The sequence below is a fragment of the Microtus ochrogaster genome, chromosome 2 (assembly GCF_000317375.1).
Source record: "Microtus ochrogaster isolate Prairie Vole_2 chromosome 2, MicOch1.0, whole genome shotgun sequence".
NCBI lineage: Eukaryota > Metazoa > Chordata > Mammalia > Rodentia > Cricetidae > Microtus > Microtus ochrogaster.
The window spans coordinates 89,339,006-89,358,800 of NC_022010.1; the positions used below are offsets into that span (position 1 = coordinate 89,339,006).

At 33.5% G+C, this 19,795-nt stretch overlaps 1 protein-coding gene across 4 annotated transcripts in view; it reads left to right on the top strand.

Moving 5' to 3' along the window:
* The window catches only part of Epha6 (EPH receptor A6), a 918,005-nt gene that overhangs the window by 94,673 nt on the left and 803,537 nt on the right, over positions 1-19,795 (top strand). Inside the window, exon 3 of one of the 4 annotated variants that reach the window (XM_026787032.1) lies at positions 15,734-15,876. The exons of the other annotated variants lie outside the window; for them this stretch is intronic. Coding sequence (XP_026642833.1) covers positions 15,734-15,876 — 143 coding nt within the window. The remainder of the gene's footprint in view (positions 1-15,733; positions 15,877-19,795) is intronic. 4 annotated transcript variants of the gene reach the window in all.

Sequence of the window (19,795 nt, forward strand, 5' to 3'; positions counted from 1 at the left end):
CCCAAGCTTGCTCATCTTATCCCTCCACCCTCTTTTCAACTGAACTCCTGGAGTTTGACCCAGTGCTAGGCTGGGGTTCTCTACTTCTGCTTCCATCAGCACTGGATGAAGGCTCTATGGTGACAATTAGAGTAGTCACCAGTCTGATTACAGTGGAAGACTAGTTCAGGTACCCTCTCCACTATTGATCGATCTTAGCTAGGGTCACCCTTGTGGGTTCGTGGACCGTCTCAATTAAGATATATCTTTCAATACTCTTCCCCTTCTATCCTACCCCAACTTAAATATCCTGATTCCTTATATCCTCCCCTCTACTCCATCACCCCCAGTTTACCCAGGACATCTCATCTACTTTCTCTTCCTCCTTGTTACCTAGCTTCTCTGGGCCTAGTTATCATTTGTTTTATATTTAATATCCACTTATGAGTGAATATATACCATGTTTATTGTTCTGAGTCTGGGTTACCTCACTCAGGATGATTTTTTTTTGTAGTTCCACTGAGTTCCTTTTAAGGAACAGCTACTGAGGACTATGATAAAGAAAGAGTTGTTATGGAAATTAGGAAATATGTGACATTATATGTAAACAAACATTTAAGAATTACTACAGTTGAAGCACAGTGTGTAACAGATGCATAACTTCAACATCAAATCCATATAATATAGAGATTTTTATTTCTTTCCCTTGTTATAGCTTTTAAAGACGCTGTTGCTGTTCTTATATCCCTAGCATTCCTGTAGCTGTTTAAAATTAAAATTCAGAAATGACTTCATGGAATTAGTTTTAATCAGTTAATAAAGCTATCCAAAAGATTTAGATATATTGATGAATTTGTGAAAGTCCCATATATAAAAATTTGTGAAAGTCCCTTGTTTGTTTATACATATATAATATATAAATTTGTGAAAGTTATATATATATATATATATATATATATATATATATATATATATATATATATATATATATATATATATATATATATATATATATATACACGTGTTTTAAGCAAAGTGTGTTGAAGATCATCTAAATTCTTTTGCAAGGTAATTAGGAAGATGTAGCAATGTGAAGAATTAATACATGCTGTGTTTAAAATAATTAAGAGAAAAGAAAGGCTAGAGATGCAAAGTGTCATAATAAATTTCCTTAACATTTTAAAGATGCTTTCTAATAAAATGTTTTAAATAATATGCCTTCCTACAATAATTTAATATTTAAATGCTTTAAATCAAGTCCTCAAAACTTTGTGAAATATTTTTGTCTCAAAAAGAAAATGAAAAGAATATATATGTCTTCATGAATCACTAAAGAATGTTATTAACACATTTGAATTAGTTGATGCCAAGGACACCTACAAGGAGAAATTAAATCGACTTATTGATTTATGATCTGGAGACGACAGAGCTTTTGGAAAGCGATCAATGTTATTAACAGGTGTTTGAGTAGAGATAGGAGGAAATGAAATCTTATCTTTGGGAGAGAAAAGGGAGTCATAGGATAATTGAAAGTTCTCACCATTACCAAAGAAGGAAGCAGCTAAACAGCTATTTTTCCATACTTTGTCTAAAAAAAAAACTTTTGCTTTTCCTAACACCAACATAGTGGTATTTTTTGGTTTTAGTACATAGGATCATAAAAGGCTTACCATAGTAACTGAATGTTTGTGAAAAAAATGAATGTATCAGTATCAAAGGGAGCCACAGACAATCCCAGGAAGGAGAGAAGAGATGGAGTAAGGAGGTTGAAATAGCCATCATCAGAGGATCTGACATTAGTGAGATCTACTGTGGCATAATGCACAGAAAACTATTTGTCAGGAGCGATTGCCATGAGCTCTGGTGGGCCCTGATGCAGTTAAAGCTTACAGGAATTGATAATTCAGATGTCAACCCACTAGACAAATGGTTCTCTCTTGGAGGATCCCTACCAGAACTGATTGCAGGGCCACTGAATCTGTAAATCATCACTTTCATCTGTAATTTAGCTTGTGCAATAATAGCAACTATATTTCCCATTACCATGTATTACAATGTGATGTATACATGTAATTTCATGATTAAACCTTAGTCTTGTGGACTTCACATATTTGTGGGTCGTCAGAAAGTTGACTTCTCATTTAGTTTTACAATTTTAATAAACAGATACATACTAAATTATGCTTCATAACTAGATCTATTTTTACCATGTGTACTGTAAAAACACTTAGAGGTCTGTTCTTTGTCCTTAGCCTGACTGACAGGGCAAATTCATCAGACAGAATGTCCTTGAGGAAAGGTCACAGGAGGGTAACTTTTATAGAACAATATTTCAGATGTCTGGCTGTGTTAGAGCATAGTCCTTCAAGAGTTCATTAGTGACCTATGCTTCTCTAAGCTTTCTTTACTGGCATCTCCCTAATCTGACCCAGAATAGCAATTAACACTTTGTACAATTTTTGATACAAGAATTTAGCTCAGTATACTAACTTTTTGTTTAGGTCCTGAGATTCAGTTGATAAGAAAAGACTGTTTACTGAATAACTATGTCCAAATATTATTAGTCACACTTAAGAAATATAAAATAGTACATGTATTTATTGCCTCTTCCTTGGATATCTCATTAGTTTAGTTTCTTCCCTTTGTAACCTTTGTAGTTGTTCTTTTAAGAGATAAGCCAAACTTTTACAATCCACAGCTGTTGTCAGTCACCAATTAAGCTGACTTTTTTTACTAACAAGTTATAAATGAATATATATATTGTGTGTGTGATTGTGTATGCATGTATTTGATTTTTTTTTATTTTTTCCATTCAAAAATTTACGTTCCTCCCCTCCTCCCATTCCCCTCCCACTCCTCCACTCATCCTCCTCCCTTCCCCTCCCTTCTTAAGAGAGGGCAGGGTATCCTGCTCTGTGGGAAGTTCAAGGCCCTCCCCCCTCCTTCCAGACCTAGGAAGGTGTATATCCAAATGGACCAGGGTCCCAAAAAGCCAGCACATGCAGTAGAAACAAGTCCCAGTGCTATTATCGACGGCTTCTCAGTCTACCCCCATTGGCAGCCACATTCAGAGAGTCCGGTTTGATCACAGGTTCGTTCAGTCCTGGTCCAGCTGGACTTGGTAAGCTTCCATTATTAATTAGATCAGGCATGCTGTCTCAGTGGCTGGACCAACCCCTCGTGGTCCTGACTTCCTTGCTCATCTTCCCCCTCCTTCTGCTCTTCAACTGAACCTTGGGAGCTCAGTCCAGTGCTCTGATGAGGGTCTCTGATTTTATGGTGATATTCGTGATAATTGTCAGTGTGATAGTGGGGCAAGGCCAGTTCAGACACCCTCTCCTCTGCTGCCCAAGGACCTAACTCGGCAGATCCCTGTGGATACCTGGGATCCCCTCTAGAGCCAAGTCTCTTGCTAACCCTAAAATGGCTCCCTTAATGTAGATATCTTCTTCCCTGCTCCTATATCTGCCCTTCCTCCATCTTCACCTTCCCACTCTCCCAAGCTCTCCCCAGTCTTCCCCTTCTCCCTTCTCTCTCCCCCTCTCCCTTCCCCCATTCCCACCCCCACCTGTACTCCCTCTCCCATGTATTTGTGGCAGAGAGGAAGTAAGAATGGAGCAGAGGAAAGAATGTAGGAAAAACAAGAATCTATAAGGATAAAGAATGTAGAAAATGAAAAACAAGAAGAAGGAGGAGAAGAAGAAGAAACAATGTAAAATAATGTGAACAAAAATGAATTGGAATAGAGATTTGTAACAGAGAATGGGAATTATAATTGAGAAAGAGAATTAGAGCTAAGAAATTATAGACAATTAGGGCAAAAAAATAGAATTAAGAAAAGCAGGAGAAAAAAAGAGCATGACTCAAACAGCACATGTGTGAGTGCATTCTGTAAAGAAAGTTTCTAAGTTCCCTTGGCTATGCTGTGGCCTCAACCCTGAACTTTGAGGGTTAGTTGTGTGAGCTGGGATCACTGGCTACTATTCTTCATTGTGAGACAAAGCCAAATAAAGTCTTTGTTAGGGCACTCAGAAGAAGGGAGCAGAGAGGAGAAAACATGGAGCAATCAGAAACTAACTCTCACAAAGAAAATACTGAATTGATAGACATTGAAAACTTAATAAACAGTAATTTTATTAAAGTTTATTCTGCAAGTTGTTAAATAAATTATTATACTATAAATGGTATCCTAAATTACTGTTAAAGTATGTAATAAAACGAACAGCAATCTTCAATAGAGGTGGAAACCTTGTATTTTTAATCACTTCAATGGTCACAGATATTTATCCTTTTCATATTAGAATTATATTTCATGAACATCTCATGCATGATATATTTTTGATGGAAATAAAAAGTTTATTACCTTAAAATCTTAAATTATAAAAATTGATATTTTGTGAAGATTAACATAGCTTGGTTTTATAAGATTGTGCTTTCAAACTTATATAATACTGTTAGAAAATTGTTTACTCAGTTTTATCAGTTTTCATTTATGCATTGTTTTTTATTTAAAAGGTTTTTTTTTTATTTTACATACCAACCATACTTCCTCCTCCTTCATCTCCTCATGCTGCCTCCCCAGCTTCTCCCCACCACTCCCATCCACTCCTTAGAGAGGGTAAGGCATCCCATGAGGAGTCAACAAGTCTGGCATATCAACTTAACCAGGGCCAAGGCCTTCATCATTATAGCTAAGGTTGAGCAAGGCATTCATTCACAGGGAATGGGCTCCAGAAAGCCAAACATACACTAGGGCTGAAGCCTGAGCCATTGCCAGTGGCCTCACAGACTACTCAAGCCACAGAGCTATCACCCACATTCAGAGGATCTAGTTTGGTCCTATGCAGTTTCCCCAGCTCTCAGCCCAGAGTCAGTGAGGTCCCACTAGTTCAGGTCAGCTGTCTTTGTGGTTTTCCCCTCATGATTTTGATCCCTTTGCTCGTATAATCCCTCCTCCCTCTCTCTGACTGGATCCCAGGACCAAAAATGGTATGTACCCACTCATAAGTGGATATTAGAAATAAAGAAAGACTAGCCAGGCTTTAATCTACAACTCCTGGAAAATTAAGTAACAAGGAGGACCCTAAGAGAGATGTGAATGGATGCCTCTGGGAAGGGGAAATTAAAAAAAAAAATGTCTACTGAATAAATTGGGAGCACAGGGAGGGAAGGGATGTAGGGGTGAAGGGAGGGGGAAGGAAACATGAGGGAAGAATGTAACTGGAGGTTTCTATCATGCTTGCCAGTTTCCAAATAACCACTTTGAGGCTTAATATTAATTACATACTGTTTGGCCTATTAGTTCAGGCTTATTATTGCCTACCTCTTACAATTTAAATTACCCATTTTTATTATTCTATGTTTTGCTACAATGCTCATTGCTTGTAACCTCACATCCTAATTCCCCAGTGGCTGCTGGCATCTGCCTGACTCTGCCTTCTTTCTGCCTGTCATTTTCCCACCTAGCTATATATCCTACCCTGCTGTAGGAAAAAAGAGCTTTTCTTTATAGTTCAATGGTGTTAAAACATAGTCACAGAATACAGAAGTGTAGCCCACATTAAAACAGGAAACATGATGGTTCAATTGGAAGAGGGACAAAAGGGGAGAACCAGGAAAGGGATATCTCGATAGACGGAGACATTTGGGGGCTAGGGAGAAGCCTGGTGCTAGGGAAATTCTTTTTTGTCCAGTAACTGATGGAAGCAGATACAGAGATCCACAGCAGTGCACTCAGTTTTTAGACATTTTCTTGCTCATCAAAAGGTATAAATTCTAGCTTGTATATTGGAGTTCATCAAACAACTCTAATAATTTACAAACATGATATGGGACTTTTGATTCATCATTTAATTTCACAATCTTATTTGAATCTGTTTCTAATAACAGATGGATATTCTTTAAAGGGGAAAGTTATTTAAATATTCCATAATTATTTTAATGTGTTATTTATTAAAATTTTAATAAATTTTGTGGTAAATTCAAATAAATATATAAATTTGAAGAATTGTTATATTAATAAATTAGTCACATTGTGATACTTAAAATAAGGCAAATATAGTTTACACAAAACCAAATCTAATGCATATTGTTCTTCACCCTCCTACATCATTCATAAACTTAAAAATACAATAGAGTAAAGGCCATTTTTCAATAAATAAGTACAAAATTTTATTTGTTGAAAATGGAATGGCATATATTATTTGCACTGAAATTGGAAGTATATAACCTTTAAGTATATATCAGAATGCTATTCTATGCTAGAGTAGAAATCTAGTTTCCTGAACATCAAAATTAAGAATCTTTTAGGAAATGATTAAAGTTCATAGAATCCAGTTTAAGAGCAAGAATTACATTTACATGTCTGAAAATAATATATCTAATAAAAAGTTTTAGGAAGAATTCAATTAAAGTTTGTGACAAGATAATAAGTTCTATAGAAATTCATAACCACATTAATTCTGTCTACAGAGGAATGTTGTCTTCTTGCTTAAAAATGACTTCTTTAGTCACTTCATTTAATTTAGCTTTAGGGAATTTTTAAATATATATTTATGTCTATTTCAATAAGAGAAACTATCTTTTAAAGCCTATTGAAAAAGCAATTATAATTGACTATAATAATTTTAGGTATTAAATACTATTTAAAACTTCCTAGCTATAAAAATGCATGCCTTTGGCCAAAGTAGAACCAGGTGTCCATTTCTTATAGTATATTTCCTGGTGTTTCTTTCTTTTGACAAATCACTTTGCTGTAAGTTTTTGTGCTGCTAAGTATAACTTGAATTCTTTTTCTTTGTGTTGAATATAGAAGAAGAGAAAGAGTGCATAAGCCTTATTTCATCTCTGACAGCATCTTTAAAATTTACAAAAAAGAAACAACAAATGCAAAACAATGACAAAATCTTTACAAGTTATCAGATATTTAACTATGATAATTACTTTAAAACTATTTTGGTATATAGTCAAAGAAATCTATTACAGTACTGAGGACAAAAACAATAGGACATTTAAGTGGGTAATGATATTTTTAAGATTACTCAAAAGACTTAGATGGTATCCTAATGGACAACAAAATTTTAATGTCATTTGTTTCTCAATAAGACAAATTGTTTGTCTAAGAAACTATTTAAAATATGTAGCAAAACTACACTTAAATAATTTTTCTCTTGTTATACTATAATAAGATAGATTTAATTTTTAAAATTAAAGTTAACTACTTTATAACTATTAATTGATAGAAAATAGAAAAAAATTTAGTGGCATAATTATCTTCTACCTTTGGAAGATTTCTTTAGTGTTGATCTGTTTCTCATGATCCTAAATCAATCAATAAATTAAATTTATTCCTTTAGATGAAGCTCCCCCACAATAGGATACACAATGTGTTCAAGCACATTTTATATATTCATGAAGACATCTATACTCTCTTTCCTTGGTCTTTAGATAAGAACAATTCATAACATATTTACAACTCTTATATTATGTTGTAGTAAAGATTTAGAAGGTAAAGGATGTTTGAAAACATAATTTTATTATTCATATACTAATTAATAGTGTGTGTTCTGTATGTCTACTTAATATCACAGAATTTTTTTTCAAGGTTTTCTAACATCCTGTGCCAATGGAAATTTATTTCTTTTCCTTTCTCTCTCTTTCTATTTGTGTGTGTGTGTGTGTGTGTGTGTGTGTGTGTGTGTGTGCCTTTCTCTGTCTCTCTCTGCTTATCTCTCCCTCTATCTTTCTCTTATTCTTTTCCCATACAACACATTCTGGCCACAGTTTCACCTCTCTCATCCTTTTCCCATCCCTTTCCCACATCTCCTCTTTTCTCCCAGATCCACTCCTCCATTTCCCTTCAGAAAAGAGGTGACTTCCCTGGGCTATCAACCAAACATTGCTTAACAGAATATGGTATATGACCAGGCACAAACCCTCAAATGAAGGCTCAAAGAAACAACCCAGTAGGAGGAAAAAGTCCCAAGAGTAGGCAGAAAAGACAGAGACTCCTCCACTCCCACTGTTAGCAGTGCCAAGAAAACCCTAAACAAACAACATATATATGCAGAGGACGAAGCAAAGACCCATATAGGCTCTATAATTGTTGCTCAGTCCCTGTGAGGCTCTATAAACTGTGCTTATTTGATTTGGTGTGCCCTGCTAATTCATTTAGAAAGAGGGACTTTGGGAAAATGCGGCCACAAAATTGGCCTATTGACAAATCTGTGGTGCATTTTCTTGATTGATGTTTGATATGGGAAGACACAGATCATGGTGGATGGTGTCTTCTGCTGAACAAGTAATCCTGGGTTCTGTAAGAAAGCAGGAAGAGCAAGTCATGAGGAGCAAATCAATACACAGCATCCCTATTCAGTCCTTGCCTCCAGATTTCTGTCTTGATTCCTGCCCTGACTTATTTCTTTGATGGACTGAAACTGTAGGTAAAACTCACCTCCAGGTTTTTTTTTTTTATTGTAGTTGTTCCTGGTGCCTCATCCCAGTAATAGATACCTAGATAGCCTATAACATTATATGCTTTAGTGTGAATACTAATTTTAGAAGTGGAATGTGTATGTGTGTGTGAGCATACATGTACACGTGTGTATATGTGTATGTGTGTATGTTCAGTGCTATAAAAAAGTCCTACTAAAGTAAGTAAAATTTGGGACCATTTGAAATATTTTTTAATTAAAATTTCCAGAATAGTAGAATAAGTAATTTCTTTTATGTAGCCGTAAGGAAGAACAACATTGTGTTTAGCTCAAAATGTTATAGATTCAAAATGGCATTATATATTAGTTATCTTCGTTCACAATTCTTTGAGTTAATTCATTATTCAAGAATTTAAACCAATATAATGCAAATATTCAACAATATTATCTCTGTTTATACCTCTTAGACTTTGACTACATAGCATATATATGACTGTACCTATAAAAATATATATGAAATTCAACAATGACGGTGTTTTTAATTTTCCTTATTGTTAAACAACCTGCACTTACCTTATAAAAATAAATGAATTCATACTATACTGGAAAATAATAAATAATAGTTTTTGTTTTCTCTAAACTGTATAAAAATAGTTATAAAACAATAAATTAGTCAATCTCATAAACAAGTCTACATAATTAATTTCTAAATTAAGTCTAATGATAGGTTTTTATATTAATGTATGGAATTTTATTTAGTAAAATAAAATGTGTACTTTTTACTTTTTTCTTTCTTTAAAGAAATTTATTTTTCTTGCTCGGTATTGGTAGCACATGCCTTTAATCTCACCACTCAGGAGGCAGAGAAAGGCAGATCTCTGTGAGTTAGAGTCCAACTTAGCCCAGAATGCAGGATCCACGACTTCATAGAGAAACCCAGAAAACCAAAAGAAATTGATTTTTCTTAATACATTCTGATTATAATTTTCCATCTTCCAACTCCTCTGAGATCTTCTCCATACCTGACCTCCAGTCTAAGTCCACACCATTTCTCTCTCATTGAAAAACACACTGGCATCTAAAGAATGATAAGAAAATAAGACAGAGCAAAAACAATGTGCAATTTTAAATCACAAACTTTAATGATTACTTCATAAATTATTATGTTGGCTTGAATATCATAGTAAGCCTTTACTCTAAATCTCTGTGATAAGACTCCTCCTTTGTTCACCATCCTAGACATTTCCAATGATAGTCTCTCATTGTTTATACTGCATATGATTTTCATCATCATTAGAGAAACCTTTAATGCTTATTTATATAGTCTGTCTCTCACAGAAAGAAGGACAATTTAGTATCTAAACCATCCCAAAATGGTTTATCTATGTCAAAAATGCTATTTTTTTTCCTATTTTAAAAGCTATGTAAAAATGGGAAAATGCATCATGAGTTCAATGTGCTTCCTTAGAGCAACAATTTTCTATTGGCATCTTATAGGCAATCTATTTTTTAAATTTGGTTTTGTACGCTCACATATACATCAACAACAGCCCACTCTTCCAGTAACTGTACTATTTGCTTCACCATCTGAAAAGTAACTCGGTAATTTTAATTTGGTCTTATAGCAAATGAATATTATCTGTGATTCTATGCATCCAAGTCCACAATTTTAAAACAAGGTTATATTAGTTTTTATTTATATTTGCTGAATATGGATTTATCTGTGATGAAAATTCATAAAATTTGTGCATTGTTAAAAATATTTATATCTCAGTTTGGTCTCTTTTCCAACTGTTGTCACAAACAGCTGCATGTAAGGGCCAACTCATGGATGCTTTACTTTTTGGTCATTTAATCACTTTTTTTTCTCTCATTGTGTATTTCAGGGAAGATCCACTTCATTATTTCTTTTTCAGATTTATTAACTCTGTTCTTCTGTTGCATTTTTGTGTGTTTTTTTTTTAGTTTAATGATAATCCATAGCAGATTATTTTTCTGTTCTAGAATTTAGTTCACTTTGGGGGGTATTTTATTTTGTAGACTGTTTAACAGATTTATCTTTGTCATTTTAAGTTCATTAGAATAAACCTCAACATCTATTTTTCTTATTAACTTCAATGGTCATAATTTGTTCTTTGTCTTTGGCTGCATTTTCCTTCTTTCTCTGAGTAGTGACTTGTTACTGTACAGTGGAATAAGGTTACTGTATTTAACCTGTATTTTGTCATTTTAGATATTTTGCAGATGGCTGATTTTCAGAAGTTTACATTTGGGTTATGGTAGGGGTGTCAGCATATTCAATTTTGCACTTGATTTTAGAAACAAAACTTTCATATGCAGATATTTTATTCAAACTTTCATATGCAGGTATGATTTTATTCTGAAACCAGGTTTCTTGTGGATTTCAGTTGAAAACAACGAGTTTTTTAAGCCTCTTGAAACTTTAATTTGTACTTCATATTCTTATCTTCCTCTGGTTTGCATGCTGAAATCTTTAATTAGTTCCTTGGCTTAATTTGTTTCTGCTGTCACTTGGTATATGTACAGTTTGAGTCAGGTAAGAGTGATGTGTGGGGACAGTGTTATTTTACACTCCCCTATCCGTGGCAGACTTTCCAGAACCACCCTAACCTTATCTTCCATGTGCTGGGAAACCCAGGAAATCCAACTTCTTATTTTCCAACAAGTAATCAAAAACATTGGGAATTTCAGTTCATCTTATTTCTTCGTCCTGCTAGCTCTCCACCTTTTACATTAGAGACATTATATTCTATTTGGGAAAGAAGAGTGAATGTGTATTACATGAAATTTCCTTTCCCAGTCTTCATCTCAAGTATACGGTATGTTCCTTGAGGTCCTTCTATGCAGATCCCAATCCTATTTTGTGGAGACTCCAAGCTCATGATATAACTATGCGAAGGTTATACCTCAGCCCCAGTACAGCCATATGAAGTGTTCCATTATCTCAGGCTTTCATGAATTCTTTCACCAAATAATCTTTTTTATAAAGATTTTCCTGTACCTGCTCTATTACTAAATTATTTTTGACACTTAAATTGAAACTGGTTTCAACCTTCATGTAAACTTGTTTCTGTTGATTGATTATCAGTCGCTTGCCACTCTTGTTAGGAATCTTGAAAGCTTAAAGTGATACAACTGTGTTTGTCCTAATTTACTCTGTAGGGTTATCTATGTGCATCACTGTTCATGAACTTGATTATTATCCTTATGTTAGTTTATTTTCTTTGGACTTTTTCTTAGAACATCCTACCTTCCTACAAATACCATTTCATTCTCTGTTTAAGAAAGCTGTGTTTACCTGGGGATCATCAGGGAAGAGGCAGCAGATTATGAAAGTCACGAGAGTTGGAGACTATTGTAGATGGGGACTATTGTATTGCTAATGCTTTCTGGTCACAGCAAGACAATTACATACATGAGTGCACAGCAACTGTAACTACATGTAAAGACCACCACAAGATCAAGCCAGCCAAAACAGCATGGGAGCATAGTGGATGGAGGATCATGAGGTTCCACCCTAGAAGAGGAGCTCTTGGTAATTAATGGCAACTTGTGCAGGGAAGAGAGAAATTTTCTCCAGGAATGTCACTCCTTTTAGGCTACATATCTATACTCATACACACACTGACAAAGCTAAATGGACTCAGAGAGTTAAGAAGAACACATGAAGTTGGGAGGTAAATTGATGGGGTGGGACAATTTAGGAGGTTATGGAGGGGAGATGAAGAGGGGGATAAATTTTATCACAACATGAATATTTGAAATTCTGAAACAATAAAAACAATAAAATTATTTCTTTAAATTAATTACAGTTTTGCATATAAGGTTAGATGGTTGCTTCTATGAGTTACTACCTGTGTATGCTCTCCCTGAAAGAAAAGGAACAAGCATTTGCCAATTTATCAATGTTTTCTTGCTATAATACCTGTACTATTTTCTATAGAATGTTATAACAAATTCACAAACTGGGTAGATTAATATATAAATATACCTTTTATGGATCTTTTTGACACTACAGAATCCATGAACTGGTAGCTTTCAGTGACAGGTCAGAATCTGCTCCTTGTTCATGGGCCTGCCTTTCACTGTTTAGAAAGGATAAGAGAGTGTCTGAACTCTCCTTTATATGGGAACTAATTTGTTTCGTGTAGAGTTGTATCTCTTTTATAACACTGTGATAGAATACCTGAGGAAAAAAGCTCAAGAAAGGGGAGTACCCGTTTGTCTCATGGTTTTAGAACTTTCATTATATTGTCAGGTGGAAAGCTGATGTATTTCATAAGATGTATTTAAGGAGAGAAATAAGGGGGGGTGAGAGAAAGTCAGTCCAGGGGACATGATACAAACCATCCTTTTAATAACCTATGAATAACTCATCAATAAATTAAGTTGTTCATGAAGAAAACACCTTTATGACCCAGTAACTCCTCCATACAACTGCTGAGGATCAACATGTGAAGGGAAGTGACATCTATGCCAACATGTACAAGATCCACCTTCAAGACCTAATCACCTCCCAAACCTCTGTAAATCGCACAGCATTGACTAGATCTCAGTTCGTCCTGTGGGTGTAGACAAAAACCATTCCATCCATAGACTCAATTACAGCTGTAGAACCTCAATTAAATGATCAATAGTAAAGGCTAATTTTTTTCATTGCTGCTATCAACAAAATACTACTGACTTGAAAAATAAGCATGCTTGGTTTAGTTTCTGAAAGCCTTCTTATAGAGCAAGGTTTTTGTTGTTTAAGCAACAAAGCATTTTCCTGGTTTTCTTGGTTTCTTCTATTATCTGATCTTTCAGTCCTTTAGGTTTTACTGCCTTCTGCCAATTGGCACTGAGCAGACTGTTATGAGATACTGATAAAAATCAGACTGCTCTGTCAGGTGCGTCCTGACTTATCACTCCATTCCTGAGAAGAGGAGCTTGGATTGAGGAAAGAAATAGACAAGAGACATAAGATAGCATCAAGAGGGCTTCCAGTCACTACTGCAACTAAAAGCAAAAGGCCCCAAGTTTATTAATTTCAGTTCTTATATACCCCCAAAGGAAGGCACAAGTATTCATGATACCAAGAAGCAAATATAATTTTCTCTTTGCATCTCAAAAAACCTGGTAATCACACCCTAAGTCAATCATCTTGCTGTCTGGCTTTTGAGGAGCAAGACATCTAGTAGCCACACATTGGCCAAACAACCAGTATTTGTCCTTGAGGAACAATAATAAATTTGAACTTTTTGACCTTAATCAAGATTGAACATATCAAAAACTGTAAGTCTTCACACTGCTCTGACATTTTTCTATTTTAATATCAATCTCTAGAGATTTAAAAGATATTTAACATTCTGCCCTTTATCAGGTTATATTTCCAAAGAACGAGTTGAAAATTTCCCTTGTAGAATTGTAAACATCTTTTTCCCAACCACCCATCTTCCTACAGTTTCTCAGATCCACCAGATTGTTCAGTGCTAAATTCTGTATAGTGTTTGTGAACACCTTAACCATAGAAGTTTCTATCATTAAATCACCATTCCATTTCCCCAATGAAGCATTGATCATGCTAACAATAAGCTAATGACAGAGTTTCTCCAATAAAATATAAAAATTATTTTCCCTTTAAATTGCTTTTAGTTGCATGAAGAAATAAATTTGTAAATAATGGATTGACAAGATAGTTGCTAGTAAATAGAATATTTTACTTTGATTGAACAGAAGTTTGGTCTTTTTTTTTTAAACCTAATGAATAAGAGGTTAATGTGAATCTCTTTCAGATTTTGTTACGTTGAAGTTTTACTCTTCCTTTTTTTATTTTAGTCTTTAATAATAAGTTTTGATTAAATCTGATTATACCATAATACTGAAGAATTTATATTAACACATTTGAGTTTTTTATTCTAGTTATAAATTACCACCTCAATAAGTGATAATTTATTTTTCAGAACTAATTACTCAGCCTGGTTTATTTTATTAGTTATGATTTTGAAATAGTCAAATCTAGAGTTTTAGATTTGTTAGGTGGAAAAATGTTCCCACTAGTTTTCTAATTTACTGGTTTATACTAAGTATTGTATAAATGTGATTTTACTCTATTTTAATAATATGAAAAATGGGAAGAGATGTATTTTAAATATTTCCAATATTGTTTTAGTATTTTCAATGTAGCTATGAGTTAAAAATTGTGGAAAATCATATACTAAGAGAATATCACTAGAAAAAAGGCAACTATAGCGAAAATAACTACTGACAAGTAGTTATCAAAAAATAACAATAAAAACATCATTTTGCTAAAGGAAATATGAGAATATAGGCCAGGAATTAAACAATCATTTAAGTGTCATAGCTTTAATGTATTACTTTTATTCCAAGGATTGTGAAATTAAGTCTTCATTTATTATATTAACATCCAAAAGAAACACCTTTATCATTTCAGTTTATGCCTACTCTCATTCATGTTATGAGATCTGAATAGTTTTTGATCCCTAAAGTTCTCTCAAGTTTTCTATAACTTGAAATGAACAAATTACACAGCATTTAAGGTCTCAGTGGTAACTGTTTTAATAAGTGCTTCTCAAAAAACATATTTAATATTGTTTCTTTTCACTAGATCTCATATTTCTATACCAACATCATACTTATGCACTTTTAGATTCCTTGCTTTCTAATAGATATTAAGGAAAATCAATGTAAAACATAGGCTATGTTATAATTAATTAAGCTTATTAACAAATAATGGATGCTGTATAGAACTAAAGTATATTTTAAATTCATTGTTAAAATACAATTATTGACATTTTGATTTGGGGCTAACACAGAATATATATTTTAACTGTCATTTATGTTAATATTATTTTATATTTATGTAATACTTGTAGAAATAACTTAGTCAATTAATTTAATATTTACTAGGTTGTAGAAAATCATAAATGTTTAAAAACTCTTGGAAACCCAAATTTTAAGTATAAAGTATCAGAGTCCTTATTTATTCTGAAACATAGTTCAGTTTGTATCAAGAACATGATCTAATTAGGTAAGCTTCCTTTAGAATTTGCATCCGTGTATGTGTGATTATAAGGATGCTTATTTATTAAGTTTTCAAATTTTCTTAATTTAAATGAATAAAATGAAATCTTTTTATCTTGAAGATTTTTCCAATATGGAGAATATGGAAAACTCATTAGTTAAAATAAATATTAAATGTCATACCATATAGCACCTTCACCATGCAACATTGCCAAAACAATATGAACAAAAAACACCTCCTAAGGAAAATTTGATGTAGCTTTCCTATGCTTTTCCAGACCTATTTCCAACACTGCTAAAAGGGGGGAAATTCCAGAAGGCATTGAAGAGACCAGCTCTCCAGACCCCGCTGTTACTTCTGCTCTGGATGCCAGGCTGCAGCTCCCTAGGAGCCAGGTTGGAAAAGTTTCTAGGAAAACAGGTTATTCATGTTTAGCATATATTTTAAGTACAAGTTTTTTTTTTTCATGAAAATTTGTCTTTTAGAACCCAGAATTAAGTACATTAAAAGTCCACATTTTTAGTTTGACATTAACATTTTTTTTCTGGACTTTTAGCAGTATCAATAATGATGTTTGGATTTTTACAAATATGATTGAAATAGAGATTGTTTTAAATACCATGAAGATTATTAAAACATGATGTAGTTCTTTTATGCAAATTTTTCAAAACAAATATCATATTCTAAAGATTCCTTAAGGTTATAAATTATGAAGTTAAATTTTAAATTGTTTATTTTTCCAAAAATTTTAAGCTTTCCCTTTTAAAATATATTAGTGACAGTAGTTTATTTTGTAATTCTCTTTCTTCTATAACTAATTCAGGGTCATTTATAAAATCCACTTGTCCTAAATGAAAAATTAAAAGTAGCAATTATGGATATGCTGTTTTTTTCTGTTTCGGAGAGAAATCTGCTTAGAGAGGCCAAAAATTAACAAAGTACTTGAAAGGGCATTTTGTCTAAGGCTAATATGAAGCTAAATTCCAGATCTGATGCACTTTGAAAGTAAAAAGAACCATCATTAACAATGTCAAAGTGCATTACAGTGAAGGAGAATGACAATCATGGTTTGAACAGAGATTACATAACTATGAGTATAAATAATGTACTCAAGAAAAACACAATTGATATTTCAGAGCTTTTAAACCAAGTGTTAATTACCATTTATGAATAAGAAAATATGTAAAAATACTTTGAATAATTTAAGAACTATTTAATACAGTAATTTTTTTTTTTTTTTTTTTTGGTTTTTCGAGACAGGGTTTCTCTGTGGTTTTGGAGCCTGTCCTGGAACTAGCTCTTGTAGACCAGGCTGGTCTCGAACTCACAGAGATCCGCCTGCCTCTGCCTCCCGAGTGCTGAGATTAAAGGCGTGCGCCACCACCGCCTGGCTACAGTAAATTTTTAAATAAAATTCCAGAAGGAAACAAATTATACTACAGATCTTTTTAAATCTGAAATAGTAAAACTGAATATAACATATTCATGTTTATAAAAGCTAATTTAAAATACTATATTTATCTAAATCTATTTATATTAAGTATGATATTACTATAATTTCTAGTATATTTTAAGTGGAAGTGTGTATATTAATCTATAGATGATTTATATATTTTTCTATTTACTTTGTTTTGCAATTATTGCTTTAAGGGGTATTTTGCTATTCTTTCCCATGTAGTATCATTAAACTGTTAATACCCTGAGTAGGTAAATATACCTCAATTACCATTTATATTTGTATCTTCCGGGAATACAAATAAATTGAATTTTAAGTGTTAATTACATATAAAATTATTTTATAGAACTGAATATATGAAATTAAGGTTTTAAAAAAAATTCTTATCCAAAATCACATACTACATTCACTTGTTTGAATATGTTATTATACAAGCAGAATGTGTTGATTTTTAATTTTTAAAATTTATTCTGATCAGCATGTGTTAATTTGATAAGTGTGTTTAGAAGGATGTTTAACTATTACACTTGTATACACATATACAACATTCTCATCCATATTTGGTTCCTGTATACCTTCTGAACTCAAAGACAGATGAATCCTTCTACATGGAATACATAAAGTCACCTTAGTTAATGGTCCTATGCTAATGTAGCTAACACAATGCTGGCATGTCCAGACCTAGATCAGAAGTCCAATTTATATTTAAATTACAGACAACATTATGTGTGCTTCTGTACCTGTTAATGTGACTGAACTGCCCATTTGTTAGATTCATTGAAGCATGAAGGAAAGAGTGAAGATTCTGTACTTCTTATTCTGAAGCATCACTGAAAACTTGGCTCAGCTCACTTTCATGTTCATTACCAAACTGAAAAGAAACAAAGCAGCAGTTAATAAAGAAAAAATGAACCAAGTGACAAATTCCCGTAATTTGTTAAAATATAAGAAGACTAACTCAATTAACTTGTGAGTCAATAACTAAAATTTGCTATTGTACAAAATACCATTCTCAGTAAAAATGAACTGATCATAAATAAATCAACCCTGTAGATAGTGACATGAACAGAGAAGTAATAGTCTTCACTATCCCAAATTGCATCCCATCAATAAAGTAAATTTCCAGAGAGGCTCTAACACAGACTTCTAAAAGCTTGAAAGTTAAAAAAAAAAAAACATTAAAATAAGCCTATTTGTGATGTTTCATAGTAGACTACCTATCTATATCCGTGAATATGCATCTGCATAAATAACATACAAGTGTTAGTGCCTATCTGAATGTAAAACATAATGTTAAAAAAATACACAAGTAACCTACATAGGACTAGAAAGAAATTTTAATTGTTAATTATTAAATAAAGTAAAAAAGATTAACAAGTAGAAAAGGTTTAAAATTTGGGAATTTTCATTGAGCTCCAAGATAAATGCAATTGTGTAAATTATGACATATATTCTGTGATATCAATACTGTCTTTCTGATTGATGACAGGGTGAATATTATATATCAGCCTATAAATATGTTATAATTAATTGATACCTTTCCAGATTTTGCATCTTTCATTATGAATTTCCCTTAAAATTCCTCTGTGTATATCTGTCAGCCTCTCCATGAGATACTGCTCTCATTGTCTGCTCTCACCATCTTCTTTTACTAGTCAAGCTTTGTTTTCTGTTAACCTTTTAATTGGCAATTTAAATAAAAATATATCCCGATTAATCTTTTTCAGCACCCTTATCAACACTCTCCCATTGTTCTGTCATGACTTTTGATTCAGGTCTGTGACTGTTTGTGTAAGCAACACACTGGAGCTTTCCAATGTGTCCTGGTTGGGCAATCAGAAGTTACTAACCTGATGGCAATGCTTTCCCTTTTCCCTAAATCAATCAGTAGCTGATAATCCAGTAGTGAAGGTAGATCTCCCTGAGCTTCTCCACCATCCACTTCTACCACAGTACAGGTTTCAGCAAATTTCAAACAACATGAACACACCATGGTAATTAAGCGGACAGATTTAATTGTCCTAAACATTTCTCTGTGTTCTAGTTGTTCAGAAATTTCTGTTCCTTAACTCTGGTTGTTCAGCATTTTCTCTCCTTTACACCTGGACAGTGACTATTCATTTCACTTTTTGACCCATTACCCTTTTTGAGCAATGTCATATAGTTGGAATCACATATTTGTTGCAGGGGAAGGAGCCACTTGTTGTCCTGGTGACCAGACTAGCTTAGATCCGAAATAACCACACAGAAACTGTATTAATTAAATCACTGCTTGGCTCATTAGTTCTAGTTTCTTATTGGCCAATTCTTACATCTTAATTTAACCCATTTCTATTAATCTGTGTATTGCTATGTGGCAGTGGCTTACCGGGTAAAATTCTTAGTGTTAGTGTCTGTCTCAGGCAGATCCACGGTGTCTCACTCTGCTCTTCTCCTCCCAGAATTCAGTTCCATCTTCTCCACCTACCTAAGTTTTGCCCCATTAGCCCAAGGCAGAATTTTTATTCATTAACCAACACAAGCAACACACAGAGGGAACTCCCACATTACTTATGTTATACTATTATTATATGTGAGGCTGCATTAGTTACTTTTGCCATTGTTGTCACAAATTATCTGTCAGGGGAGTTGGGAAAAGGTTTAGTGGGAAAAGCACTGGGTGTGTAATCAGGAGGACTTGGGTTCAGAGTCCGTGAATCCATGTAAAACTGGGGATGTATATGTATGTAATAAGCACAATGGGAAGACTAAGTCAGGATAATTCTTGGGAGCTTATAGGCCAGCTAGTCTGGGTACACAGCATTAGACAACAGGAGATCCCACCATCCTATCTTAAGGTAGAAAGAGAGGACCAACATCACAGGTTATCTTCTAACATCCACA